Below are 26,844 nucleotides of genomic sequence, written 5' to 3'. Positions count from 1 at the left end.
ACCGCAACCGACCCACCCCCCAACTTTTTTTTTTTTTTTGAGACGGAGTCTTGCTCTGTCACCCAGGCTGGAGTACAGAGGTGCAATCTTGGCTCACTGCAAACTCCGCCTCCGGGTTCAAGCGATTCTCCTTCCTCAGCCTCCCACGTAGCTGGGATTACAGGCGCCTGCCACTGGGTCGGGCTAATTTGTGTATTTTTAGTAGAGACGGGGTTTCACCATCTTGGTTAGGCTGGTCTCGAACTCCTGACCTCGTGATCCACCCGCCTCGGCCTCCCAAAGTGCTGGGATTACAGGTGTGAGTCACCGTGCCCTGCCCTGTCTAGCCCTTTTAACTTTTCATAGGGGCTCACTCAAATCTATTCTCCCTCCATTCCCTGAACACAGCAGTGGGGCCAGTGGGGCCAGTGGGGCCCATTCTTAGGGAAGCTCACAGCTGTCCCAGAGCCAGAGGCCCTTTAGACCAGTAGTCCCCAACCTTTTTGGCACCAAAGACAATGTTTCCACTAATGAGGGGTTGGAGGGATGGTTTCGGGATGATTCAAGTGCATTACTTTTATTGTATACTTTATTTCTATTATGATTACATACTCACCATCATGTAGAATCAGTGGGAGCCCTGAGCTTGTTTTCCTGCAACTAGATGGTCCCATCTGGGGATGATGGGAAACAGTGACAGAACATCAGGCATTAGATTCTCATAAGGAGCACGCAACCTTGATCCCTCACGTGAGCAGTTCACAGTAGGGTTTGCGCTCCTATGAGAATCGAATGCCCTGCTGATCTGCCAGGAGGTGGAGCTCAGCATGGCTCACAGGCCCTGCTCCCCTCCTGCTGTGCAGCCAGTTCCTAACAGGCTATGGACTGGTACTGGTGGCCAGGGGCTTGGAGACCCGGGCTTTAGACGCCTTGATGTCAATGCACTGGGTGGTGCCGTGATGGTCCATCCGTGCTCCACGAGCCAGAGAGGAGGTCAAAGGCCTTCACTGTGTGGAAGGATCCCTTGCCCAGGTGCCTGTAGCAAAGCAGAAGCATAGCTGGGACCAGAACCCACCGGGCTTCCAGCGTTTAAGGCCAGCCAGGCCCCTCCAGCTTCTAGGAGAGCCCAGCCCTGCTCCTCTAAGGCAAATGGCAGTAACTATGTAGGCTGGTCACCCCTCACCGCAGTTGCCTGACTCCCACAAGGCCCTCAGTGACAAAGAAGTGGCCCTGGGCCCAGATACGAGCAGGAGCCCCATCTTACAGCAGCTGTGAGAGGGTAAATCGGGGGATGACATCAAGCCCAGCGCAGGGGCCAGGTGCTCAGGCCCCTCTGTCAAAAAGGGGCAAAAGGCTGGGCACAGTGGCTTACACCTGTAATCCCAACATTTTGGGAGGCTGAGGCGAGAGGATCACTTGAAGCCAGGAGTTTCAGACCAACCTGGCCAACATGGTGAAACCCCGTCTCTACTAAATATACAAAAATTAGCCAGGCCTGGTGGCGGGCACCTGTAATCCCAGCTTACTTGGGAGGCTGAGGCAGGAGAATCGCTTGAACCCGGTAGGCGGAGGTTGCAGTGAGCCGAGATCGCGCCATTCTGGGACAGAGCGAGACTCTGTCTCAAGATTAAAAAAGAAAGAAAGAAAGAAAAGAGGAAGCAGCAGCAGCAAGAGGAATTTCGAGGCCTTTCGCCCAGCGCCTGCCGCACCTTAAGCTCTCAACAGTTCTTGAATGAGGAGTAGCATCTCGGAGCCACGAGCGTGCAGAGAGAAGGCACCTGGAGGAGAGCCCCAAGGGACCTGCAGGCGGCTTGCGGCGCAGCGCACGCCCCTGGGGACGCTGAGTCAGAGCCGGCGGCATCGGATCCAGGGCAGGGAGGGGCTCGGGGGAAGGGAAAAATGCGGGTGCGGGGGGCGTGGTTTCGGGTAGTGGAGGGGAAGGATGCGGCCGAGGGTGGATTTGGGGTGGGGAGGGATGCGGGGAGGAGCCAGGGCGCAGGAAGGGAGCTCTGGAACCCCTAGAGGGGAGGCAAGCTGGGAGGGGCAATCGTGGACTCCAGGAGGGCAGGGGGCGCGGCCGTGGGAAGAGACGCGGGGAGGGAGGACGCGGCCGTGGAGAGGGACGCGGGAGCAAGGGGCGGCGAGAGGAGAAGGAGGGCGCGCGGCGCGGCTGACGTGGGCCGGGGTCGCGCAGCGGGCTGTGGGCGGCGGCGGCGCGCAGCGACAGAGCGTCCCCCGGCGAGGACGAGCGAGCACGGCGCCCTCATCTCCCCGCAACTCTCGCGCTGCGCGTCCCGAGGAGCGACCGCCGCCGTTCTCGAGCTCCAGCTGCATTCCCTCCGCGTCCGCCCCACGCTTCTCCCGCTCCTGGCCCCGCCATGGCCCAGGCAGTGTGGTCGCGCCTCGGCCGCATCCTCTGGCTCTCCTGCCTCCTGCCCTGGGCCCCGGCAGGGGTGGCCGCAGGTAAGGCGCTGGGCAACCCGGCCTCCCTGCAGCCGCAGCCCGCCCGGGGCCTGGAACCGTCTCCACTGGCGGGTGGGCCCGGGAGCGGGGATTGCGGAGGTGGCACCGTGCGCGCTGCGCGCATCTCCTCGGCTGAGGCCACTGCAGCGCCCTTTTCCCTCTCCTTTCACCCTTGTTCCCCAAAGTCGCCTGGGCACTGGAGGGGGCTCCACGCACCCCCTGGATTCCTGCTTCCACCCCACAGGCTGGCCCTGCCCTGGAAACCGCGCGGGGGTGGCCGGCGCATCGGTCGATGCCTGGGGACCATGCACCCGCTAAGGGAGGGGAGGACGAGGCAGGGAGGCGGGGATGCGCCAGGGTCCGTCATCGCGCCACAATTCCCCAGTCCCCCAGGGAGCACGAGAAGGGCAACGTTTTTACCTTAAAATGTCGCCTCATCTAGAAGGGCTTCCCACCCTGTTGGTGCTAGCTTTGGGGAGACGCGATTTTAGAGCCCAGGAGGCCAAGCTGCCATTTCCTCTCTGGTGGTGATTTCCAAAATGGACCCGGAGCTGACAGGTTCCTGGGGTGTGTGTGTGGGTGGGGGAGTGGAGGGAGCAGGGTCGTGTGTCTACTGCCCCCGCCTCCCCACCGCTGGAAGGTCAGCACCCACCTCTCTGCCACGTTTTGGGAACCATAAAAGGACCCAGATTGAAGACTATTCGAGGGACAGGTGGGACGTGGGCAGCTAAGAAGGTTGAATACTATCCAACACTTTTCACCCCCCTCCCCCTTCATAAAAGAGCGGTAGAGAGAGAGAGAGAGCAAGGGATCTAATGAAAATTTGTGAAAGAAAAACCATGAGGTCAAAGAAAACCTGCACCTCAGGGATGAATTAGACGAATTTTATGGGAATTGCATTTGGACAAGATTACCTATTTCCTCCTGGAAATACAGAAAAGGGGTCTTTTGTCCATCAGGTTTATTTGTGTCAGAGATTTTCAATGTGTCCTAAATTGCGAAAGAAAAAGAAAAAAAGAAAATAACAAAAGTGAATTAATTATTTGGAAATCATGTGTGGTTCCCATTCTAGCCAATTGCACCCGTGATGTGGTCAAAATCACAGTGACTGAGAGCAGAGTTGGGAAACATATCTTCTCCCTCACCCGTGGGGGAGACTTTTCTACCCTTCCCCTTTCTGGAGTCCGTGAATTAGGAATTTGTAAGTCAGAAGTCCATGTACTGGACTATTAATTAATTCCGGGTTGTGTTATCCAGACTTTAGAGGTACTCTTTGGAAGTGTCTTGGGTAGTCTGCATATTCTGTGTGAAAGGACTGGTGTAGCCATTTTCTAGAATGTTCAGGGCCGCACATGCTGTGTTGCTGGAAAAGGTAGGTGTTTCTTCCATGGGCCAAGCTTTGGGGTGATTGCCCCATCTCTTTTTGCTTTTGCCCCTTCAGCTCTGGGTGACTTGGGGGGCCCGTGGAGTCCCCTAAACTTCTGCCTTGGCTGCTCCATACCCCAAGTCCATGTCACATGGACTCCCAAACATGGAAAGATGAATTTTTTTGTTTGTTTGTTTGAGATGCAGTCTTTCTCTGTCACCCAGGCTGGAGTGCAGTGGCACAATCTTGGCTCACTGCAACCTCCACCTTCTGGGTTCAAGCAATTCTCCTGCCTCAGCCTCCCAAGTAGCTGGGATTACAGGCGCCTGCCACCACACCTGGCTAATTTTTGTATTTTTAGTAGAGATGGGGCTTCGCCATGTTGGCCAGGCTGGTCTCAAACCTCTGGCCTCAGGTGATCCACCTGCCTCAGCCTCCCAAAGTGCTGGGATTACAGGCGTGAGCCACCACGCCAGCCTGGAAAGATGAATTTGATGGGTAGAGCACCAGGCCCTGTGATTGGTTCCTTCAGCCACATTTGGCAAAGGCTTCCTGGTCCATTTCCACCTTGGATGTCCTGGCCTTCCCTGAGACCCCTGAGGAACAGGGGCAGTATCACCCAGGGGCTGTGACACACCTGATTTTGAAAAAACAGACGGAGAAAAAGTGTCCTTGGAGCCAGGTGGTGGGGGGGTCGGCGGGCTCCCATGAGCTGGGCCAGTGTCTGCGGCAACGTCTGCCGCAGACACAGCCCCTCCCCGCCCCCCCATCCCCCCTCCCAGTCCCAGCCGGCTGCCCTCCTGATCCATTCCCCTGGCAACCGATCTGCGTGATAACATGCGCCTGTCTCACTGCAGATGCTGTTTGGCCATTAGCATGCAGCCGAATGTCCCTGCCACCTGCCAGCCTCGCTCAGGCCCACGCTTCTCAGCTGGGGTGGCAGGGAGGGGATGGGGAGGAGAGGGGTGCCAGGAGTTAGGGGGATAAGGGAGGAGGTGGTCTCTCATCCACGCACCTCTCTGTCCACAGCCTGGCCAAATGCTGCATCCCAGCCAAAGTGGGGAGGGAGAGCAAAGCCCAACCACGGTGGTACAGACTGGTTGGGTGGCCTCAGGCAGCAGCAGTGACCCATGCGGGCTTCAGGTCCCTCAATATCATATACCCACTCTATTTGCGTGGAAAAGCTCCCATCACAGCTTCTGGAATTTCCTCTTTGGGGTTAAGACACTGCAGGTCCCCTTTTCAATGCCAGCATTCCCTCGGAAGTGGCCAGCTCTCGTCATCTTAATTCAAATGACTTGATTTTTATTTATTTATTTTTGTAGAAAGGGTCTCTCACTTTGTTGCCCAGGCTGAAGGGCAGGGGCACCATCATAGCTCACTGCAACTTCAAACTCCTGGGCTCAAGAGATCTTCCTGTCTCAGCCTTCCAAGTAGCTGGGGCAACAGGTGCACGCTACCATGCCTGGCTAATTTTTAAAATTATTTTTTTGTAGAGAATGGGTGTCGCTGTGTTGCTCAGGCTGATCTCAAACTCCTGGGCTCAAGTGACCCTCTGGCCTCAAAGTGCTGTGATTACAGGTGTGAGCTGACTGGGCCCGGCCTCAAATGCCTTTATAATTTAAGAAATGGCCCTGACAATCATTAAAAAGTCAGGAAACAACAGGTGCTGGAGAGGATGTGGAGAAATAGGAACACTTTTACACTGTTGGTGGGACTGTAAACTAGTTCAACCCTTGTGGAAGTCAGTGTGGCGATTCCTCAGGGATCTAGAACTAGAAATTCCATTCGACCCAGCCATCCCATTACTGGGTATATACCCGAAGGACTATAAATCATGCTGCTATAAAGACACATGCACACATATGTTTATTGCCGCATTATTCACAATAGCAAAGACTTGGAACCAACCCAAATGTCCAACAATGATAGACTGGATTAAGAAAATGTGGCACATATACACCATGGAATACTATGCAGCCATAAAAAATGATGAGTTCATGTCCTTTGTAGGGACATGGATGAAATTGGAAATCATCATTCTCAGTAAACTATCGCAAGAACAAAAAACCAAACACCGCATATTCTCACTCATAGGTGGGAATTGAACAATGAGAACACATGGACACGGGAAGGGGAACATCACACTTCGGGGACTGTTGTGGGTTGGGGGGATGGGGGAGGGATAGCATTGGGAGATATACCTAATGCTAGATGACGAGTTGGTGGGTGCAGCGCACCAGCATGGCACATGTATACATATGTAACTTACCTGCACATTGGGCACATGTACCATAAAACCTAAAGTATTATAATAATAATAATAATAATAATAAAAGAAAAAAAAAAAAAAAAGAAATGGCCCTGAAAAAAAAAGAAATGTGTGATGTGGGCCAAAGCAGCGAATGTGTGAGGTGGGCTTGAGGAAATGTCGGAGCTGGAGTCCCCCCCTCAGGGACAGGTGATGTTGCTTTGAAGTGAATGAGATGCAGCTGAAAAAAGTAATCTCAGAGTTGCCTGGGCACTAGAAGGGGCTTCCCTTATCCCCTCGATTCCTGCTTCTACTCCCTGGGCTGGCCCTGCCCTGGAAACCACACGAGGGTGGCCCACGCATCCGTCAGATGTCTGGGGACCATGTACCTGCTAAGGGAGGGGAGGATGAGGCAGGGACTCGGGGATGTATCAGGGTCAGTCATTGTGCTACAATCCCCAGCCCCCAGGGAACACGGGATGGGCAGCATTTTTGCTTTAAAATGTTGCCTCATCTAGAGGGGTTTTCCACCATGTTGGTGCTGGCCTTGGGGAGATGTGATTTTACTTTATTTATTTATTTATTTATTTATTTGAGGTGGAGTTTCGCTCCTGAGTAGATGGGATTACAGTCGTGCACCACCACACTCAGCTAATTTTTTGTATTTTTAGTGGAGACGGGGTTTCACCATGTTGGCCAGGCTGGTCTCAAACTTCTGACTTCAAGTAATCTGCTTACCTCGGCCTCCCAAAGTGCTGGGATTACAGGCATGAGCCATGATGCCTGGCCGACAGCTGGATCCTTTAACCCTGACAGAGAGAGAGGAGTGAGGAGCGGAGGAATCCAGAGGCATGAGACCAGCACTGTCCAGTAGATCTTTGGACAATGGTTGAGGATGCTGGCTCATGCCTGTAATCCCAGCACTTTGGGAGGCTAAGGCAGGAGGAGTGGTTGAAGCCAGGAGTTCAAGACCAGGCTGGGCAACATAGTGAGATCCTGTCTCTACAAAAAAAAAAAAAAAAAAAAAAAAATTAAAAAATCAGCCAAGCGTGGTGACTTGGACCTACAAGTCACAGCTACTCGGGAGGCTGAGGTGGGAGGATCACTTGAGCCCAGGAGTTTGAGGCTGCAGTGAGCTATGTTCATGCCACTGCACCCCAGCCTGGATGACAGAGGGAGACCTCATCTCAAAACAAAACCAAAAGAATTCTGGGGAACGGTAGAAATGTTCTCTGTGTGGCCTGTCCAGAAGAGTAGCCACTAACCAAGGCCCTGCCCGGCTGGCATGAAAAGAAAATATAATTTAGGCAGCCTGGGCAACATAGACCCCCATCTCTACAAAAAATAAAAAATTAGCTGGGTGTTGTGGTGTGTGCCTATAGTTTCAGTTATTCGGGAGGCTGAGGCAGGAGGATCTCTTGATCCTAGAAGGTGGAGGCTGCAGTGAACTGTGATGATTGTACTCCAGTCTGGGTGACAGAGTGAGATCCAGAGAAAGAAAGGGAGAGAGAGAGAGAGGAAGAAAGAGAGAAAGAAGAAAGAAAAGGAAGGAAGGAAGGGAGAAAAAAAGAAAAAGAAAGAAAGAAGAAAGAGGAGGGACAGAGAGGAAGGAAGGAAGGAGAGAGAAAGAAAAGAAAAAAAGGAAGGAAAGGAAAGAAAAAACAGGAAGGAAGAAAAGAAAGAAGAGAGGCAGGGAGGGATGAAGGAAGGAGGGAGGGAGGAAGGAGGGAGGGAGGAAGGAGAGAGGGAGGGAGGGAAGGAAGGAAGGAAGGAAAGGGAAATAACACTGAAAAGACTGTGATTTGGAGTCAGTGGGACCCAGGTTTGAACCTCAGTTTGATGTTGAATTGGCTGAGTGACCCTTGGGCAAGTCACTTGAGCTGCCTGAGCCTCAGTTTCTCCACCTGGGAAATAGAATAGTTGATGCCAGCCCAGAGGTGGCTGTGGGGCTCCTTGCCACATACCATTCTGAAACACAGTCTTTGTTTCTGGGCTCCTAGGCCTGTATGAACTCAATCTCACCACTGATAGCCCTGCCACCACGGGAGCGGAGGTGACCATCTCGGCCAGCCTGGTGGCCAAAGACAACGGTAGCCTGGCCCTGCCCGCCGACGCCCACCTCTACCGCTTCCACTGGATCCACACCCCGCTGGTGCTCACTGGCAAGACGGAGAAGGGTCTCAGCTCCACCATCCGTGTGGTCGGCCACGTGCCCGGGGAATTCCCGGTCTCCGTCTGGGTCACTGCCTCTGACTGCTGGATGTGCCAGCCTGTGGCCAGGGGCTTCGTGGTCCTCCCCATCACAGGTGAGGGTCGCTCCCGTTTGCTAGTTTGCCTTCAAACCCTTGATGCAGAGAAAAACATCCAGCTTTGCTAGGAATCAGATCAATGCAGATTAGGCTGGTAAATTCCTTCCCCGGGTCAGTTGAGTTAAAAAGGATCTGAAAATGGCAGTGATTCCCCCCAGCAGGTATTGTGCTAAAATGGACACCTATTGCTGCTGGGGGTATACATTAATACAAACCTGTGGAGAGCGGCTGGTCAATAGGTACTGTTGGTTAGAAATTATTGTAGTCTCAGCTGGGCATGGTGGCTCACGCCTGTAATCCCAGCACTTCAGGAGGCCGAGGCAGGTGGATCGCCTAAGATCAGGAGTTTGAGAGCCATCTGGCCAGCATGACAAAACCCCATCTCCACTAAAAATACAAAAATTAGTGGGGGCATGATGGTGGGCACCTATAATCCCAGCTGTATAAGAGGCTGAAGCAGGAGAATCGCTTGAACCTGGCAGGCAGAGGTTGCAGTGAGCCGAGAACGTGCCGCTGCACTCCAGCCTGGGGGACAGGGTGAGACTACATCTCAAAAAAAAAAAAAAAAAAGAAATTATTATAGTCTTGGGGCCAATCATTCACTGGTTCTTTCTCCCCTCTTTCTCCCCTTTCTTTTCTGTCTGTCTCTCTCTGTCCTTCTCTCTGTTCTCTCTATCTCTGTCTCTGTCTCTGTCTTTGTCTCTCTGTCCCTTCTCTGTTTTCCCTTTCTGTCTTGCTCTTTCTGTTCTCTTTGTCTCTGTCTCTTTGTCTCTGTCTGTCTCTTTATCTCTGTCTCTATGTCTCTTTGTCTCTCTCTCTTTCTCTCTCTCATTCCAAGAGAAGATGCCCCTTTGCCCCTTTAGACTTTCCAGTCTAATAATGAATTTATCTTCAGGAAATAAACCTGCATTTGGGTCATGCCTTATGCATTAAGATGTTCATTGCAATAGTGTTTATAGTAGCAAAAGAAGAGATAAACAAGCTAAGTGAGCAACCGTGAGGAGACTGGCTAAATATAATGAAATCATTTATACCACTATTAACAGTGACCCTTACAATGAGTTTGTGAGGCCATGGGTAAATACACATGCATGTAAAATTGCATATTAAAAAAGCAAAGCACAGAATTGTCTAACTAACCCAATAATCTATATTTAATGTATGTGTATATTAAACACACAAGCAAATACTTTGTCATACTTCAAAATGGCAACAGTTGTTGAGTTGAATGATAGCTTCTTTTCTTCTTATTTTATGTTTAACATTTTCCAAATGAGCTCTATTGAGCATGCCTTTTTCTTTCCACTTTTACTAATTTTAATTAATTTATTATTATTATTTTTGAGTCAGAATCTCCTTCTGTTGCCCAGGCTGGAGTGGTGGTGTGATCTTGGCTCACTGCAACCTCCACCTCCTGGTTCAAGCGATTCTCGTGCCTCGGCCTCCCAAGTAGCTGGGACTACAGGTGCTGGCCACCACACCCGGCTAATTTTTGTATTTTTAGTAGAGACAGGGTTTCGCCATGTTGGCCAGGCTGGTCTCAAACTCCTGGCCTCAAGTGATCTGCCTCTTAGGCTCCCAAAGTGCTGGGATTACAGGTGTGAGCCACCGTGCCCCACCAGTTTTTTTTTTCTTTTTAGAGAAGTAGACACAGGACAGTGGTCCCAGCGTGCGAAGCTGTGATCAGTGGAACTGCTAATTTTGCTTTTTGGTTTTTTTTTTTTTTTTTTTTGAGACGGAGTCTTGCTCTGTCGCCCAGGCTGGAGTGCAGTGGCGCGATCTCGGCTCACTGCAAGCTCTGCCTCCCGGGTTCACGCCATTCTCCCACCTCGGCCTCCCAAGTAGCTGGGACTACAGGCGCCCGCCACCATGCCTGGCTAATTTTGTTTTTGTATTTTTAATAGAGACAGGGTTTCCCCGTGTTAGTCAGGTTGGTCTTGATCTCCTGACCTCGTGATCTGCCCGCCTTGGCCTCCCAAAGTGTTGGGATTATAGGTGTCAGCCACCATGCCTGGCCATTGGAACTGCTAATTTCTCTAGGGTCACCTGACATTCTGAAATATTTCTCAAAAGTTCCTTTCAAAGCTTATGCATTTCCTTCTTTTTTTTTTTTTTTTTTTTTTTTTTTTTTAAGACAGAGTCTTGCTCTGTCACCCAGGCTGGAATGCAGTGGTGCGATCTTGGCTCACTGCAACCTCCGCCTCCCAGGTTCAAGCGATTCTCCTCCCTCAGCCTCCCGAATAGCTGTGACTACAGGTGTGTGCCACCACACCTGGCTAATTTTTGTATTTTTAGTAGAGACGGGGTTTCACCATCTTGGCCACGCTGGTCTTGAATTCCTGACCTTGTGATCCACCCACCTTGGCCTCCCAAAGTGCTGGGATTACAGGCGTGAGCCACTGCACCCGGCCATGCATTTCCTTCTGACCTTGGGCGTCTTTTGTGCCAGAAAGTTCAGGGTCCTGGTGAGAGGGGACAGGAGAGAAAACAGTGAATGTGACATAGTCCTCCAGTGTTCAGCAGTGTTCATGAAGCAGGGGGAGGTTGCGGATGCCTCTGTGTTTGGGGGTCTTTGGGGGGTGGGGCGGTCCCCTTTCCCTGCCTAGCTCTGACAGCCAGAAGGTCCGGACAGGGAAGCGGTGGCTTTGACAGCTGCCCGTGAAGTCTCTACCTGGTTCCCTGATCCCTGAATCTCCAAGACTCACCCTCCTGTGTGTGTCTCTCTCTCTCTCTCTCCCAGAGTTCCTCGTGGGGGACCTTGTTGTCACCCAGAACACTTCCCTGCCCTGGCCCAGCTCCTATCTCACTAAGACTGTTCTGAAAGTCTCCTTCCTCCTGCACGACCCGAGCGACTTCCTCAAGACCGCCTTGTTTCTCTACAGCTGGGACTTCGGCGACGGGTAGGTCCTTACCCCTCTGCAGGCCCTACAGCTGTCACCTGTACCCCACTGTACCGTGCACTGTGCAGGGTGCTCTGAATCTCTTCACCTTTAATTTTTTATTTTTTTTTTTTTTTGAGATGCAGTCTTGCTCTGTCATCCAGGCTGGAGTGCAGTAGCGCCATCTTGGCTCACTGCAACCTCTGCCTCCTGGGTTCAAGTGATTCTCCTGCCTCAGCCTCCCCAGTAGCTGGAACTACAGGCTTGCACCACCACGCCTGGCTAATTTTTGTATTTTTTTTTTTTTTAGTAGAGATGGGGTTTCACCATGTTGGCCAGGCTAGTCTCAAACTCCTGGCCTCAAGTGATGTGCCTGTCTTGGCCTCCCAAAGTGCTGGGATTACAGGTGTGAGCCACCATGCCTGGCTAATTTTTGTATTAAATTAAATTAATTAATTTATTTATTTATATTTTTTAATAGAGACTGGGTTTCACCGTGTTGGCCAGGCTGGTCTTGAACTCCTGACCTCAAGTGATCCTCCCACCTCGGCCTCCCAAAGTGCTGGGATTACAGGTGTGAGCCACTGCACCCACCTGAAGCTCCTCTCCTTTCCCTGCTCACTCTGTCTCCCTTCAAACATCCTTCAAGCACCTCCTCTCTGCCACGCCTGGGGGTCCTGGAGAACACTGGTGAATCAGTCACTAGCCCTGCCTTTGTGGTGTCTTCACCTAATAGAGGAGGCCATTGGTGCCCAAAACAGCCATTTAAGGAAGGTAAAGGTACATGGGATTTTTTTTCCCATTTGACCTCGAAGGGTACCCAGCCAACCCTTGGTAGACACGAGGTAGAACCCAGGTACTCTGGCTTCATTTCTCTTTATTCCTCCTTTTTAACTTTTTGTCTTTTTTCCCCTTTTTGGTGGAGGAGAACAGGGTCTTGCTATGTTGCCAAGGCTGGTCTTGAACTCCTGGGCTCAAGTGATCCTCCTGCCTCTGCCTCCCTAAGTGCTGGGGTTACAAGTGGGAGCCACCGTGCTTGGCCCTACTCCCTTCCTCCCTCCCTCCCTCCCTCCCTCCCTTCCTTCCCTCCCTCCCTCCCTTCCTTTCTTTCTTCCTTCCTTTCTTTTTCTTCCTTTCCTTTCTTTCCTTTCCTTTTTCTTTTTCCTTCCTTCCTTCCTTCCTCCCTTCCTCTCCCTTTCCTCTCCTCTCCCCTCCCTCCCTCTCTCCCTCCCTCTCTTCCTTCCTTCCTCCCCGCCCCTCCCCTTCCCTCCCTCCCTCCCTTGCTTCCTTCCTCCTCCCAAAGTGTTGGATTACAGGGGTGAGCCACTGTGCCCAGCAAAACTCAGAATGTGGATTTCCTAACTCTTGGTGACAAAAGCAACCTGTGGTCAGACACTCAGGCTAGAGTACAGTGGCGTGATTATAGATCACTGCCGCCTTGACCCCCCAGCCTCAAGCAATCATCCCAGCTCTGCCTCCTGAGTGGCTGGGATTACAGGCATGCACCACTACGCCCAGCTAATTTTAAAATTTTTTTGTAGAGACAGGGTCTTACTATGTTGCCCAAGCTGGTCTCGACCTCCTGGGCTCAAGAGATCCTCCCATTTCAGCTTCTCAAAGCATTGGGATTACAGGTGTGAGCCACTGTGCTTGACTTTCCTCCCCCCCCCTCCTTTTTTAGAGACAAGCTCTTGCTCTGTCACCCAGGCTAGAGTGCAGTGGCACAAATCTGACTCACTGCAGCCTCAATCTCCCATATTCAAGGAATCCTCTTGCCTTGACCTCTCGAGTAGCTGGGACCACAGGCATGTACCACCACACCTGACTATTTTTTAAAATGTTTTGTAGAGATGGGGTCTTGCTATGTTGGCCAGGCTGGTCTTGAGCTCCTGGCCTCAAGCCATCCTCCCTCCTCAGCCTCCCAAAGCACTGGGATGACAGGTGTGAGCCAGCGTGCCTGGCCAGTTCATCTCTTTAGATGCCAAAAAAGTGTTAGTATGAACAGAAATGAACATTCAATGTAATATCAATAAACTAGAAAAAGAAGTTGCTGGAACTAACAACTAACATTATACTGAGTGGAGAACTTAGAATATGTTTTTGTTTTTGGCCGAGCACAGTAGCTCACTTCTGTAATCCCAGCACTTTGGGAGGCTGAGGTTGATGGATCACTTGAGGTCAGGAGTTTGAGACCAGCCTGGCCAACATGGCAAAACCCCATCTCTACTAAAAATACAAAAAATAAAAATTAAAAAAATTAGCTGGGCATGGTGGTACGCACCTGTATGCCCAGCTACTTGGGAGGCTGAGGCAGGAGAATCGTTTGAACCGGGGAGGAGGAGGTTGCAGTGAGCTGAGATTGTGCCACTGCACTTCAGCCTGGGTGACAGAGCAAGACTCCATCTCGAAAAAAAAAGGATGTGTTTTTGTTTTTGTTTTTGAGACAGGGTCTCGCTCTGTTGCCCAGGCTGGAGTGCAGTAGCGTGATCACGGCTCACTGCAACCTCCGCCTCCTGGCCTCAAGTGATCCTCCCACCTCAGCCTCTTGAATAGCTGGGACCACAGGCCTGTAACATTACAGCTGGCTAATTTTTGTATTTTTTGTAGAGACAGGGTTTTGCCAAGTTGCCCAGGCTGGTCTTGAACTTCTGGGCTCAAGCAGTTCTCCCACCTTGGCTTCCCAAAGTGTTGGTATTACAGGGGTGAGCCATCGTGCCTGGCAAAATGTGGAATGTGGATTCTCTAACTCTTGGTGACAAAAGTGACCTGTGGTCAAATGCCTTCGGGGAATCATTGCATTGAGATGCTGGGGGAACCTGGCTCTAGATGCAGGAATAAGACAAGGGTGCTCCTTATCAGGGTCCATCAATATTATCCTGAAAGTTCTAACTTACTCAGGAAAATCAAGAAAATAAGTGCAGGCCTATGGTGGCTCACACCTGTCATTCCAGTGCTTTGAGAGGCCAAGAGGGTGGGGGAAAGCTTGAGCCCAGGAATTCGAGACTAGGGTGGGTAACATAGTGAGACCTCGTCTCTACAAAGAATACAAAAATTAGCCACGGATGGTGGCACGTGCCTGTAGTCCCAGCTACTCGGGAGGCTGAGGTGGGAGAACTGCTTGAGCCTAAGAGTTCAGAGACTGCAGTGAGCTATGATTGCACCACAGCACTCCAGCCAGGGCAACAGAGCAGAACCTTATCTCTAAAAAGGAAAGAAAAAGAAAAAGAGAGAGAGAGAGAGAGATAAAAAGTACAGTATAAATATTGGAAAGCAGACAATTTGCAGAAAAGACCATTTACTTGAAAAATCTGGATGGCAGCTTTGTCCAACAGAACCCTCGGCTTGGCTGGCCACAGTGGCTCTTGCCTGTAATCCCAGCACTTTGGGAGGCTGAGGTCAGAAGATCACTTGAGCATAGGAGTTCAAGACCAGCCTGGGCAACATAGTGAGACCTTGTCTCTACAGAAAATCATATATTAGCCGGACACAGTGGTACACGCCTGTGATCCCTGCTACTTGGGAGGCTGACACGGGTGGATTGCTCAAGCCCAGGAATTCAAGGCTGCAGTGAGCCATGATTGTGCCACTGGGTGACAGAGTGAGACCCTGTCTCAAAAAACAAAAACAACAAAAACAAACAATTTTTGCCAAAAAATTATTCTGTCTTCACCGTGTGGGGCTGTTGAGCCCTTGAACTTTGGCTAATGTGAGAATTTGTAATTTTCCTGAATTTTAGGCCCTCTCTGGCCTTGGTTTGCTCATCTGGGAAATGGGCCAGCTGACGTGGAGCCCTGGCTGGCTCTAGGCTGTGATGACAGGTGTGCTCACTGGTAGCTGGGAGTATCGCTGTACAGCCTCCGCTGACTCTGACAAGTCCCATGAATCACTTCTGAGTTACAGGAAGGGGAAGCAACCATCTGCTGTCTTCCTCCTCTCTCCTCCCTGTCTCCTAACAGGACCCAGATGGTGACTGAAGACTCCGTGGTCTATTATAACTATTCCATCATCGGGACCTTCACCGTGAAGCTCAAAGTGGTGGCGGAGTGGGAAGAGGTGAAGCCGGATGCCACGAAGGCTGTGATGCAGAAGACCGGGGACTTCTCCGCCTCACTGAAGCTGCAGGGTGGGTGTCCAGGCAGGCTGATGCAGTCTGAGCATTCCAGAGTGGGGTCACCGTATGCACAGATCGCAGTGGCTCTGGGCTGGACTCACAGTATGTCTTCTGGAGCCCCACAGACCTCTGAGGAGCGTCTATCATTACCCCTGCTTCAGACAGGGCGCTGCAGGCCACGGATGGGATCATGTGGCTGTGCAGTGGCTGAGCGGCCCTTGTGCCCCGGGCTGCCTGCTCCCAGAGCCTGAGCTGGTGACCAGGTATCTGCCGTGAATTGGCCAGTCCATGCCATTCCTTGTTCCCCGGCCCCATCGGCCTCCCACCGAGGCACACCCTGGGGTGGGATGGTCTCCATCTCTGCCTGGCTTTGGTGAGAGGGAGCCCTTGGGCAGCTGCAGAAGATGTCTTGGTTCTTGCTGACGGGATGGTGCGCTTCTGTATGACACGGACGATGACTTGGCAATGGGCGGGACGGTCGTCTGTTTGCCTGCCTTTTCCACATTCCTCCCTCTGAGCTGGCTTCAGCACCTGCCACTGATAGGAGAGGGCATGACCCAGAGGAACCCTGCACAGACCTGTGACCTGCTCTTAGGAGAGGGACAGGGGGGAAGACAGGGTGGCGGTCGCACCACCCTGTGCCCTGGGAGCCTTGACAGCAATCTGTAGCCACTAGGTCTAACGGGGTTCTCTCTGCCTTACAGAAACCCTTCGAGGCATCCAAGTCTTGGGGCCCACCCTAATTCAGACCTTCCAAAAGATGACCGTGACCTTGAACTTCCTAGGGAGGTAAGTGAGCTCCAGAGTGCACTGGGGCTGCCCTGTGGGCTCTGCACATCCCCTTTCACAGTGACCCCAAGTCTGTTCTGCTCTGTGACGGGCCCCAGGTCTGGGACCTCGTGGAAGGGCAGTGCCACTCTGTCTTGAGTCTGGGCCATGGCGAGAGCATGGGCTCAGCTCCAGTCTTCATTTTATTTTATTTTATTTTATTTATTTATTTGAGACGGAGTCTCGCTCTTTCGCCCAGGCTGGAGTGCAGTGGCGCAATCTTGGCTCACTGCAACCTCTGCCTCCCTGGTTTAAGCAATTCTCCTGCCTCAGCCTCCTGACTAGCTGGGATTACAGGTGTACTCCACGATGCCTGGCTAATTTTTGTATTTTTAGTAGAGATGGGGTTTCACCATATTGGCCAGGCTGGTCTCCAACTCCTGACCTCAAGTGATCCACCTGCCTTGGCCTCCTGAAGTGCTGAGATTACAGGCATGAGCCACTGCGTCCGGCCTTTATTTGTATTTTTTAGAGACAGAGTTTTGCCCTGTCACCCAGGTTGGAGTGCAGTGGCACCATTATAGCTCAATGTAGCCTTGACCTCCCAGGCTTAAATGATTCTCCCGCCTCAGCCTCCCGGGTGGCTGGAACTAAAGGTGGGCACCACCATGCCTGGCCAATTTTTAATTTTTGTAGAGATGGGGTCTCACTATGTTGCCCAGGCTGGTCTCAGTCTCCTGAGGTCAAGCGATCCTCCCAGCTTGGCCTCCCCAAGTGCTGGGATTACAGGCATGAGCCACCACACCTAGCCCTCAGCTCAATTCTTGAGGTCCCAGGGAGGGAGGACTTGCCTTTTGGGGCTGTATTCACCATGGGTATGGAGACAGAGGTTGGGAGGGATCCCTCCTATTGAGAAGCCCTCTGTGTATGACGTGGCCTATTTTCCAGCCCCCAGATCTTTGCCCATGCGGTTCTTTCAGGGTTCTCTTCTCTCCCTTCACATGTCCAGATGTTTCTTATTCTTCTAAGCCCCTTGGAATGCCTGCCTTCAAAAGCCTTTTCTGAGGCCGGGTGCTGTGACTCATGCCTGTAATCCCAGCTACTCGGGAGGCTGAGGCAGGGGAATTGCTTGAACCTGGGAGATGGAGGTTGCAGTGAGCCAAGATCCCGCCATTGCACTCCAGCCTGGGCAACAGAGCAAGACTCTGTCCAGAAAAAAAAAACAAAAACATAAAACCAAATCTGTTCTGCTCTCCAGTCTGCACAGGGGAGCTTGCACCAGCAGGCAAAAGTTGCTTGAGCATCTGCTTTGGACAAGATGCTATTCTGGAAGCTTCTAGACCAGAGTAGACAAGATTTCCAAGGGTTCTGTGTGCAGGGTGGGGCACCCCACATGACACGGAAGCAGATCATTCCAGGGGATTCTCATCAGTCAGTCTAATCAAGGCAGCCTGGCCCAGGCTCATGGCAAGAACAGCATCAGGCTGAGTGTTTAGTAGGTGAGGAGACACAGATGCCGAGTGCATTCTGTCCATGAGGGTGCCCCTTCCTGGGGCCACTGGGATGGATAGAGCAGCAGACGTCAGTGGTCAGGGCCCAGGCCTTAAAGGACTCTTTTTTTTTTTTTTTTTTTTTTCCAGACAGAGACTCGCTTTGTTGCCCAGGCTGGAGTGCAGTGGCGCAATCTCAGCTCACTGCAACCTCCGCCTCCCGGGTTCAAGCGATTCTTCTGCCTCAGCCTCCTGAGTAGCTGGGATTACAGGTGCGTGCCACCACGCTGGGCTAATTTTTGTATTTTTTTGTAAAGACAGGGTTTCATCATGTCGGCCAGGCTGGTTTCAAACTCCTGACCTCAAGTGATCCGCTCACCTCGGCCTCCCAAAGTGCTGGGATTACAGGCATGAGCCACCGTGCCCAACCCGCCCTTGAAGGACTCTTGTGCCCACACAGAGACACATGAGAGGGATGCTAGGCCAGACAGAGAGTGGGCAATGGAGCCCAGGGGAAGAGGAAGATGAGCTGTGAATAATTTAGGGGTTGGAGGTAGTTTTCACGGGGCTTTGGAGGCAGGAGCTTAGCATGGGGAGAATGGGAAGCCCCGTGGGTTTAGCAGCCCTGATCTTTGAGGTGGCATGAGTGCGTGGCTGTTCCTGCGGACCTAGTGTTGTGTGGAATTGGAATGCTTATTTCACATTCCTTGGATGGACCTGCATTTTCCAGCTTCTGAGCCTATGCTTGTGGAATGTGGATAACTTGGAATGCCCTTATTCTTTCTCACCCATCAAAGGTTCATTTGTCCTTTCAGATCTGCTCAAATGCCACCTCCTCCAGGAAGCCTTCTCTGGCTACCTCATTAAGAATGCTCTCATGGTCAGGGACGGTAGCTCATGTCTGCAATCCCAGCACTTTCAGAGGCTGAGGTGGGTGGATCACTTGAGGTCAGGAGTTAAAGATTAGCCTGGCCAACATGGTGAAACCCCATCTCTACCAAAAAATACAAAAATTAGCCAGGTGCGGTGGTGCATGCCTGCAATCCCAACTACTTGGGAGGCTGAGGTGGAAGAATCACTTGAACCCAGGAGGCAAAGGTTGCAGTGAGCCGAGATCGCACCACTGCACTCCAGCCTGGGTGACAGAGTGAGACTCTGTCAAAAAAAAAACAAAAAACCCACAAAAACAAAAACAAGACAAACAAACAAAAACAACTCTCTCATGCTGGGTGCAGTGGCTCATGTCTGTAATCCCAGCACTTCAGGAGGCTGAGGCAGGAGAATACTTGAGGCTAGGAGTTGGAGACCACCCTGGGCAATATAGTCCCGTCGTTATAAAAAAATTAAAAAATTGGCCGGGCGCAGTGGCTCACGCCTGTAATACCAGCACTTTGGAAAGCCGAGGCAGGCGGGTCACCTGAGGTCAGAAGTTTGAGACCAGCCTGGCCCACATGGTGAAACCCTGTCTCTACTAAAAATACAAAAATTAGCCAGGCATGGTTGTGAGTGCCTGTAGTCCCAGTTACTTGGAAGGCTGAGGCTTGAACTCGGGAGGTGAAGGTTGCAGTGAGCCAAGATCACGCCATTGCATTCCAGCCTGGGCAACAGAGTGAGACTCCATCTCTAAATAAATAATCAATAAAAAATTAAATTAAATTAAATTAAAAAATTAGTTGGGCATGGTGGCTGGTGCCTGTAGCCCCAGCTACTCAGGAGGCTGAGGCAGGAAAATCGCTTGAGCTCAGGAGTTGGAGGCTGCAGTGAGCTATGATTGAGCCACTGCACTTCAGCCTGGGTGATAGAGTGAGTCTCTGTCTCATCAAATGCAAAAAACAAAAAAGGGGATGTGCTTATTATTCCCCGGGCTTCTATGGTACACCATGTGTGCCATCGGACCGCTCATCCTGCCTCCAGTGAGCAGTCTGTGCGTATCTCTGTTGGCCTCATTCACTTGGAATTCTCTTGGGGGTCCGGGACCATCTCTTCTGCACCATAGTGTCCCCTGGTCTGGAATGCATGATGCTGAATCCAGGACAGCTCGATGTCCTGTCCTGGAAAGGACACTGAAGTTCCTGCACACCTGGCCTGTCTTGGACTTGGTCTGTGCTGACATGCTTTGCTGAGCCTTTTCTTAAAAACCGCCCCCATTTCCCTGCAGCCCTCCTCTGACCGTGTGCTGGCGTCTCAAGCCTGAGTGCCTCCCGCTGGAGGAAGGGGAGTGCCACCCTGTGTCTGTAGCCAGCACAGCGTACAACCTGACACACACCTTCAGGGACCCTGGGGACTACTGCTTCAGCATCCGGGCCGAGAATATCATCAGCAAGACGCATCAGTACCACAGGATCCAGGTGTGGCCCTCCAGTAAGTGACACCTTGCCTTCTGCTCCAGTGACACATGGGCAGCACAAGCCTGTCCACCCTGCCACCACCACCAATACGCTCCTACCAGCCAGCCTTACCAAGGTCCTCAGCAACGAAGCCCGCCAGCATCTGCGCCATCCATAATGCCACTGGCTCCAGTCATGGCCAACATCAGCGTTGGCCAACTGCCAATACCACCACTACCAAACTCTCCAATCCCACCAGCAAACAACTCTGCCAACCCCAATACAGCACCCATCGATTCTACCAGCACCACCATCAACACCAGCACCACTAACAACTGTAACCAACTCAGCCACCACCATTACCATATGCTTTCCTGACAACTCTTCCAGGACCACCATTGCCACCACTAACGACTCTATCAGCATTCTCACCAAGTCACCTCAATGACCCCCTGACCCTACCCACATCTATAAGCCCATGCCACCACCTGCCCCAGTGCCACCTTCGTGGACCAAAAGCAACCATGCCAATGTCTTCTCCCACATATTTCCAAGACCACACATGTCCCCAGCGCAAACACTTTTGCACCAAATGAGCCACCATGATTGCAATGTTCTCTCCCTCATCACCATCACCCCTGCCCCAGCAGTTGCCACCGCTAAAACCAGCATCTCCAACAGTAACTCTACTCAACTCACAGTGTTGTAGTGAGTCTTGCAGGGAGAAGGCATTGCATATCGTTAATAAGGATGCCTGGGCTAGGCATGGTGGCTCCCAGGACTCTGGGAGACTGAGGCAGGTGGATTGATTGAACCCAGGAGTCTGAGACCAGCCTGGGCAACGTGGCAAAACTCTGTCTCTACAAAAAATATAAAAATAGGACAGGTGCAGTGGCTTGTGCCTGTAATCGCAGCACTTTGAGAGGCCAAGGTGGGTGGATCACTTGAGGCCAGGAGTTTGAGACCAGCCTGGCCAACATGGCGAAACCCTGTCTCTATTAAAAATACCAAAAAATTAGCTGGGCGTGGTGGTGTGCGTCTGTAATCCCAGCTATGCAGGAGGCGGAGGCACGAGAATCCCTTGAACCTGGGAGGTGGAGGTTGCGGTGAGCTGAGATTGTGCAGCTGCAGTCCAGCCTGGGCCACAGAGAGGCTCTTGTCTCAAAAAAAAACACAAAAAACAAAAAACAAAACAAACAAACAAACAAAAAATATATATATATGAGAGAGAGAGAAAGAGAGAGAGGGATTAAGAGAGAGAGAGAGTGGCGTGTGCCTGTAGGTCTCTGCTATGCTACTCAGGAAGCTGATGTGGTAGATCACTTGAGCCCAGGAGGTTGAGGCTGCAGTGAGCCAAGATCGCACCAAGGCACTCCATCCTGAGCGACAGAGTGAGACCCTGTCTCCAGAAAAATAAATAAATAAAAAATAAAAAAGAAAAGGATGCCCAACCTTCTTTCTTGAAATACCCTTCCAAAACCATCAGTAGGCCCAGCCCCTGGCTTATGGTTGCGGGCTTTGCTGATGACAGCATTGGGTTGTACACTTCATTTTTATGGAGGACTCTGGGAGCCCCAGAGAAGTACTTCCTTACATAGAGTAGGATCTCAGGTCCTGAAGGCACCGACTTTCAGATGCCCAACCTACTCTTACCTTTGATGCTACAAAAGGGGAAACTAACGCACAGGGAGGCAACAAGACTGGATGTCAGCCTGAGCCTGAGCCAGGATTTCAGATTCCTGGTCCCGGGGCAGGAGTTAGTTCTTCCCAGTGCTCCCAAGCTCATGCCAAACCCTGCCAGCTGCACCTGTCTTCAAGGTTGGTCCTATGGATGCACCTGAAGCTGTCACTGTCCCCTCCAGTCTCCCCAGTCCCACTCTGGGCCCCTGAGAGGATGCTACACTCAGTCTTGGCCCTGGCTTACTTTGTGGGCATCATCAGGTCACTTGAGCCCTGCATCTGTCAGCACCCTCTGGGGACCAAGTTCCAATCAGGAACCCCCTGAATTCTGCAGAGAAGACAGCAGTACAGGTAATCAATGACAACTTTTCTTGGGAAACAGACCCTCATGGCAGAGGGTGAAGGAAAAGGGAGAGGGAACCCACACTTCCTGATCACCTACTACATGCCACACACATCAACACCCCTCTTCTTGTTGCATCTCCTTAGCAGTCTTGCAGGTCAGCATTAGCATGAGGTAGCCTGTTCAGAGCTAGGATTTGAACCCAGGACTGTTCAACTTCAGACACTGGACTCTTTCTACCATACCACTTCATAGCAACAGGTTTAGTGGGTGAGCCTGGAGTTGCCAGAGCGTGGGAATCTGAAGCAAAGGACACAGTGCTGACTGGGTGACCTCACAACATGGCTGCCCTTCCCAAAAGTGTCACCCAAGAGAGCAAAGAGGGAGCTGTGGTGTCTTTTATGGCTTAGACTCAGGAGTCATCCACTGTCACTCCTTTCATCTGCTGTACACTAGGAGCTGGTCGTTGAGTCCAGCCCTCACTCAAGGTGTGAGGAATTTAGCTGCCCCTCTTGGAAGTTGCTACCAAGTAACTTGTGGATGTATGCTGAAAGTCCCCCGCCCAGACCCCAGTTTATTTTTTGTGAAGTCCTGGATTTACCTATTGGGGTTGCCCAGTTGGGATGCATGTACATGAGGGTAAAAAAATCACTGGTGGGGCTTGACCATTCCCTCCTTTGTTGTGCTTGCTTCCTGAACCAGCACTGTAGCACCAGCTACCCAGTCCTGTAATGTTACTTCTTTCATTCCCAGGAATCCAGCCGGCTGTCTTTGCTTTCCCATGTGCTACACTTATCACTGTGATGTTGGCCTTCATCATGTACATGACCCTGCGGAATGCCACTCAGCAAAAGGACATGGTGGAGGTGGGTACTCAGTGGGGTGGGGGCTGGACTACTGGGCCTTGCCTAGAGAGGATGTTTAGAGAAGGTATGGGGGCCAGGCCAGGATGCCTGGAGGGGGTCTTGATATTACAGTGAGGCTCTGGAACTTGGGGTGATGTGCCCAAGAGGCATCTGTAGACCAGGAAAAATTGCTAAGTTGGTGTCCCATCTGATTTATCTCCTATGTCCATCTCTTGCATCTGTGTGGTGCCAGAAAGGTGTTTCTGTGCACTCTGCTGCCAGGCAGCTGAGCTCATAAGGCCACCTGATGGGGCTCCTGGTGGGTGGGTGATTGACCCCTGGGATTTTGTTCATCATAGGTGGCTGATTTTGACTTTTCCCCCATGTCTGACAAGAACCCGGAGCCACCCTCTGGGGTCAGGTGCTGCTGCCAGATGTGCTGTGGGCCCTTCTTGCTGGAGACTCCATCTGAGTACCTGGAAATTGTTCGTGAGAACCATGGGCTGCTCCCGCCCCTCTATAAGTCTGTCAAAACTTACACTGTGTGAGCACTCCCCTTCCCCACCCCGTCTCAGTGTTAACTGACTGCTGACTTGGAGTTTCCGGCAGGGTGGTGTGCACCACTGACCAGGAGGGGTTCATTTGCGTGGGGCTGTTGGCCTGGATCATCCATCTGTACAGTTCAGCCACTGCCACAAGCCCCTGCCTCTCTGTCACCCCGCCCCCAGCCATTCACCCATCTGTACAGTCCAGCCACTGATGTAAGCCCCACTCAGTTACCATGCCCTCGACCCCTACCTTTGAAGAGGCTTCGTGTGGACTTTGACGCTTGGGGTGTTCCGTGTTCACTCCCAGGTGGGCCTGGCTGCCCACTGCCCATTCCTCTCATATTGGCACATCTGCTGTCCATTGGGGGTTCTCAGTTTCCTCCCCCAGACAGCCCTGCCTGTGCCAGAGAGCTAGAAAGAAGGTCACAGAGGGTTAAAAATCCATAACTAAAGGTTGTACACATAGATGGGCACACTCACAGAGAGAAGTGTGCATGTACACACACACCACACACACACACACACAGAGATATAAACACACGTGTCACGTGGGCATTTCAGATGATCAGCTCTGTATCTGGTTAAGTCGGTTGCTGGGATGTGCCCTGCACTAGAGTTGAAAGGAAATTTGACCTCCAAGCAGCCCTGACAGGTTCTGGGCCCGGGCCCTCCCTTTGTGCTTTGTCTCTGTGGTTCTTGCACCCTTTATAAGGCCATCCTAGTCCCTGCTTGCTGGCGGGGGGCTGGATAGGGGGCAGGACTAATACTGAGTGAGTGCAGAGTGCTTTATAAATATCACCTTATTTTATCGAAACCCATGTGTGAAACTTTCATTGAGGAAAAGGCATTACAGCGGTAGAAGAGGTTGAATCAGGGCTGGGCGCGGTGGCTCACGCCTGTAATCCCAGCACTTTGGGAGGCCGAGGCGGGTGGATCACGAGGTCAGGAGATCGAGACCATCCTGGCTAACACAGTGAAACCCCGTCTCTACTAAAAAAAATACAAAAAATTAGCCGGGCGTGGTGGCAGGCCCCTGTAGTCCCAGCTACTCGGGAGGCTGAGGCAGGAGAATGGCGCAAACCCGGGAGGCGGAGCTTGCAGTGAGCCCAGATGGCACCACTGCACTCCAGCCTGGGTGACAAGAGCGAGACTCCATCTCAAAAAAAACGAAAGAAGAGTTTGATTCAGTAGGGACTTGGGTTCACCGTGTGTGAGGGGGGCATTCTTGCCGGCCAGCTGCTCCCGAGGTGGCCTTGAGAAGGAAGAAGCAGGATGACACAGCCTGAGCAGTGGAACCAGCCTGCACCCTCCCATCTGGCCCAGCGACCTGGGCTGTGGCTGAGAGAGACAATAATGAGGCCAGAAGTAGCCAGAGCCTGTCGGGAAGGGCAGGGGAGGACTGTGGGGTCTGGGCTCTGTCGCTGTAACCATCTGCTCCCAGGCTATGTGCGGAAAATGGCATTTATGCTATTGTGCAGCTCGTTCTCATGAAATACTGCCATTGTTGCTAAATAAAGCTTGTGTGCTCTGAATATAGCCAAGCATAGACTGTGTGGCCGGAGTCTCTCTTTTGTGCATGGATGTTTTTGCATTGCAGACAGCAACGGCAGTGCTGTGACGCAGCAGGACATCCCACTTGTCCTCTGTGGTGAAGACAACTGCAGGGAGGCAGTTCAGATCCCTGGAGCTGGGGAGAGCTGTCCCCGGGCGACTTGGACGTGCATCCCAGTCTGAAACCTCAGGGGGATTCTAGAGCCAGAGGGGGAACATGGGTCACACCTGGGGTCCTGTTGGAAATGCAGACCCTTGGGCTCGACCTGATACCTGAAGCAGTGCCTGGGGAGGGGGGCAGCCACCTGTTTTCACAAGCCCTCTGCGATTCTGGTGCATATCAGGTGTGAGAACCACTAGTCTCTAGCAGGCTTCTTAAACTTTGAGGTTCATGAGAATTGCTAGAGATCTTGGTAAACAAGAATTTTCATTTTGGAGGTCTGGAGTGGGGCCTGGATTCTGCGTTTCTTTTTTATTATTATTATTTTATTTTATTTTATTTTGAGATGGAGTCTCACTCTGTCACCAGGCTGGAGTGCAGTGGTGTGATCTCAGCTCACTGCAACCTCCGACTCCCTGGTTCAAGCGATTCTCCTGCCTCAGCCTCCCAAGTAGCTGGGATTACAGGCACACGCCACCACACCCGGCTAATTTTTGTATGTTTAGTAGAGACGGGGTTTCACCATCTTTGGCCAGGATGGTCTTGATCTCCTGACCTCGTGATCCACCCACCTTGGCCCCCCAAAGTGCTGGGATTACAGGCATGAGCCACCGCACCTGGCCTTATTTATTTTTATTTATTTATTTTATTTTATGTTTAGACAGAGTCTCTCTCTGTCATCCAGGCTGGAGTGCAGTGGCACCATCATAGCTCACTGCAGCCTCGACCTCCTGGGCTCAAGTGATTCTCCCACCTCAGCCTCCTGAGTAGCTGGGACTGCAGGTGCATGCCACCATCCCTGGCTAATTTTCTGTTTATTTTTTGTAGAGATGAGGTTCCACTATCTTGCCCGGGCTGGTCTCAAACTCCTGAGCTCAAGTGATCCTCCTGCCTCGGCCTCCCAAAGTGCTGTGATTATAGGCGTGACCCACCGTGCCCAGCCCTGAGTTTGTTTGTTTGGTTTTTTTGAGACAGAGTCTTGCTCCCAGGCTGGAGTGCAGTGGCACGATCTCGGCTCTCTACAACCTCTGCCTCCCGGGTTCAAGCGATTCTCCTGCCTCAGCCTCCTGAGTAGCTGAGACTACAGACACCCGCCACCACATCCGGCTAATTTTTGTATTTTTAGTAGAGATGGGGTTTCACCATGTTGGCAAGGCTGGTCTCGAACTCCTGACCTCACGTGATCCACCCACCTCAGCTTCCCAAAGTGCTGAGATTACAGGTGTGAACCACTGTGCCCAGTCCAGTTTCTATTGTTTTAAGCCACCTGGTTTGTGGTACTTTGTTTCAGCAGCCCCAGGAAACAGACTTCCCCACGTCATTTTCGGCAGCTCCGTCTCTCACATTTCATAGCCATCCTATGGGAAATCCTTCAACTGAGATCCAGAATCTGACGGCTGCTCCCTGCTCCCCTGCCGCCACCACCCCGGTCCCGGGCAGAGCTCTCACAATGCCTGGCGGCTCCTGCTCACCCCTCACTGCGCCAGAAGTTTGTCCACAAAACTGCTCCAAGACCACATCTTCCTCTGCCCCAAACCCTTCAGTGTCTCCCTTCTCAGAGCAAACCCCAAATCCTTCCGGTGGCCCCCCAAGTCCCTGTCCAAACTGGCCTGTGACCTTGTCATCCCCAGCCCCTGCTGCTTGTCCAGCTGGGTCTTTCCCGAGTTGTTCCCTTTGCCGGGCAGGACACTGTTTCCTGGACACGTGTGGGGTTCCCTCTCTGCTCCTTCACGGCTGTTCAAACATCACCTTCATCTGTGAGGTCAACTTGGAA

General features: G+C 52.0%; 1 protein-coding gene across 2 annotated transcripts; it reads left to right on the top strand.

Moving 5' to 3' along the window:
• The first annotated feature begins 2,177 nt into the window (after positions 1-2,177).
• Positions 2,178-24,903, top strand: TMEM130 (transmembrane protein 130). Of its 2 annotated transcripts, none has more exon segments than NM_001133084.1 (8): positions 2,178-2,442; positions 8,060-8,365; positions 11,109-11,268; positions 15,204-15,370; positions 16,063-16,147; positions 19,775-19,977; positions 22,720-22,832; positions 23,207-24,903. In NM_001133084.1, coding segments are annotated over 8 exon segments (1,272 nt in total). In that variant the 5' UTR covers positions 2,178-2,357; the 3' UTR covers positions 23,360-24,903.
• Positions 24,904-26,844: the final 1,941 nt, after the last annotated feature.

Source organism: Pongo abelii, chromosome 6, assembly GCF_028885655.2.
Source record: "Pongo abelii isolate AG06213 chromosome 6, NHGRI_mPonAbe1-v2.0_pri, whole genome shotgun sequence".
NCBI classification, from domain to species: domain Eukaryota; kingdom Metazoa; phylum Chordata; class Mammalia; order Primates; family Hominidae; genus Pongo; species Pongo abelii.
Note: the sequence above shows the minus strand (reverse complement) of the source record. Positions and strands in the feature narration are given on the sequence as shown.

Bases quoted from the DNA above. Each gene is read 5' to 3' on its own strand.
- TMEM130 (XM_009242548.3), top strand. From the start codon at position 2,358: ATGGCCCAGGCAGTGTGGTCGCGCCTCGGCCGCATCCTCTGGCTCTCC. The intron at 16,148-19,774 runs GTAAGTGAGCTC...ATTTCCCTGCAG, and splicing joins ACCTTGAACTTCCTAGGGAG to CCCTCCTCTGACCGTGTGCT. The intron at 22,833-23,170 runs GTGGGTACTCAG...TGTTCATCATAG, and splicing joins AGCAAAAGGACATGGTGGAG to GTGGCTGATTTTGACTTTTC.